The 390-nt window shown below is 58.7% G+C and overlaps 1 protein-coding gene across 1 annotated transcript in view; it reads right to left on the reverse strand.

Annotated features, from left to right (window-relative positions):
- GSG2 (germ cell associated 2 (haspin)) overlaps positions 1-165 on the reverse strand; it is a 1,709-nt gene extending 1,544 nt beyond the window's left edge. Inside the window, exon 1 of the mRNA XM_010138666.1 lies at positions 5-165. Coding sequence (XP_010136968.1) covers positions 5-165 — 161 coding nt within the window. The remainder of the gene's footprint in view (positions 1-4) is intronic.
- Positions 166-390: the final 225 nt, after the last annotated feature.

Below are 390 nucleotides of genomic sequence, written 5' to 3' on the forward strand. Positions count from 1 at the left end.
GCGCCTGGCTCTAAAGCCGCTGATGCATGCTTTCCTGCAGATACTTCCCTCCCCATAGCCAGCTCTGGTACTTCTGTGGTTATTCTCTGGGGCCTCGAGGACCCTTGGAGGAGATGCTGGCTGCTGGCAGGCATGCTCAACATCTGCCACCTCTTTGAGCTTCATGCTCGCCAGCCACGCTGGCACTTCTTGGGGGTCCAAGACTACCACTGGTGTAAGCAGGTGCTCCTTGGTTCTGCCTCTCTGACAGTGCAAGTTCCCTTTTGCCAGGTCTCTCCTTAGCCCCTGGTGTGGTTCATCAGCAGTGCCACTGTCATCCAGCGCGGCGTGCTGTGGCTCCCGGTTAACGGGCAGCAGCACTGCCTGAGGAGTGACTGCGCCTTTCTGTGG

This window comes from Buceros rhinoceros, unplaced genomic scaffold (genome assembly GCF_000710305.1).
Source record: "Buceros rhinoceros silvestris isolate BGI_N320 unplaced genomic scaffold, ASM71030v1 scaffold36726, whole genome shotgun sequence".
In the NCBI taxonomy this organism is placed as follows: Eukaryota; Metazoa; Chordata; class Aves; order Bucerotiformes; family Bucerotidae; genus Buceros; species Buceros rhinoceros.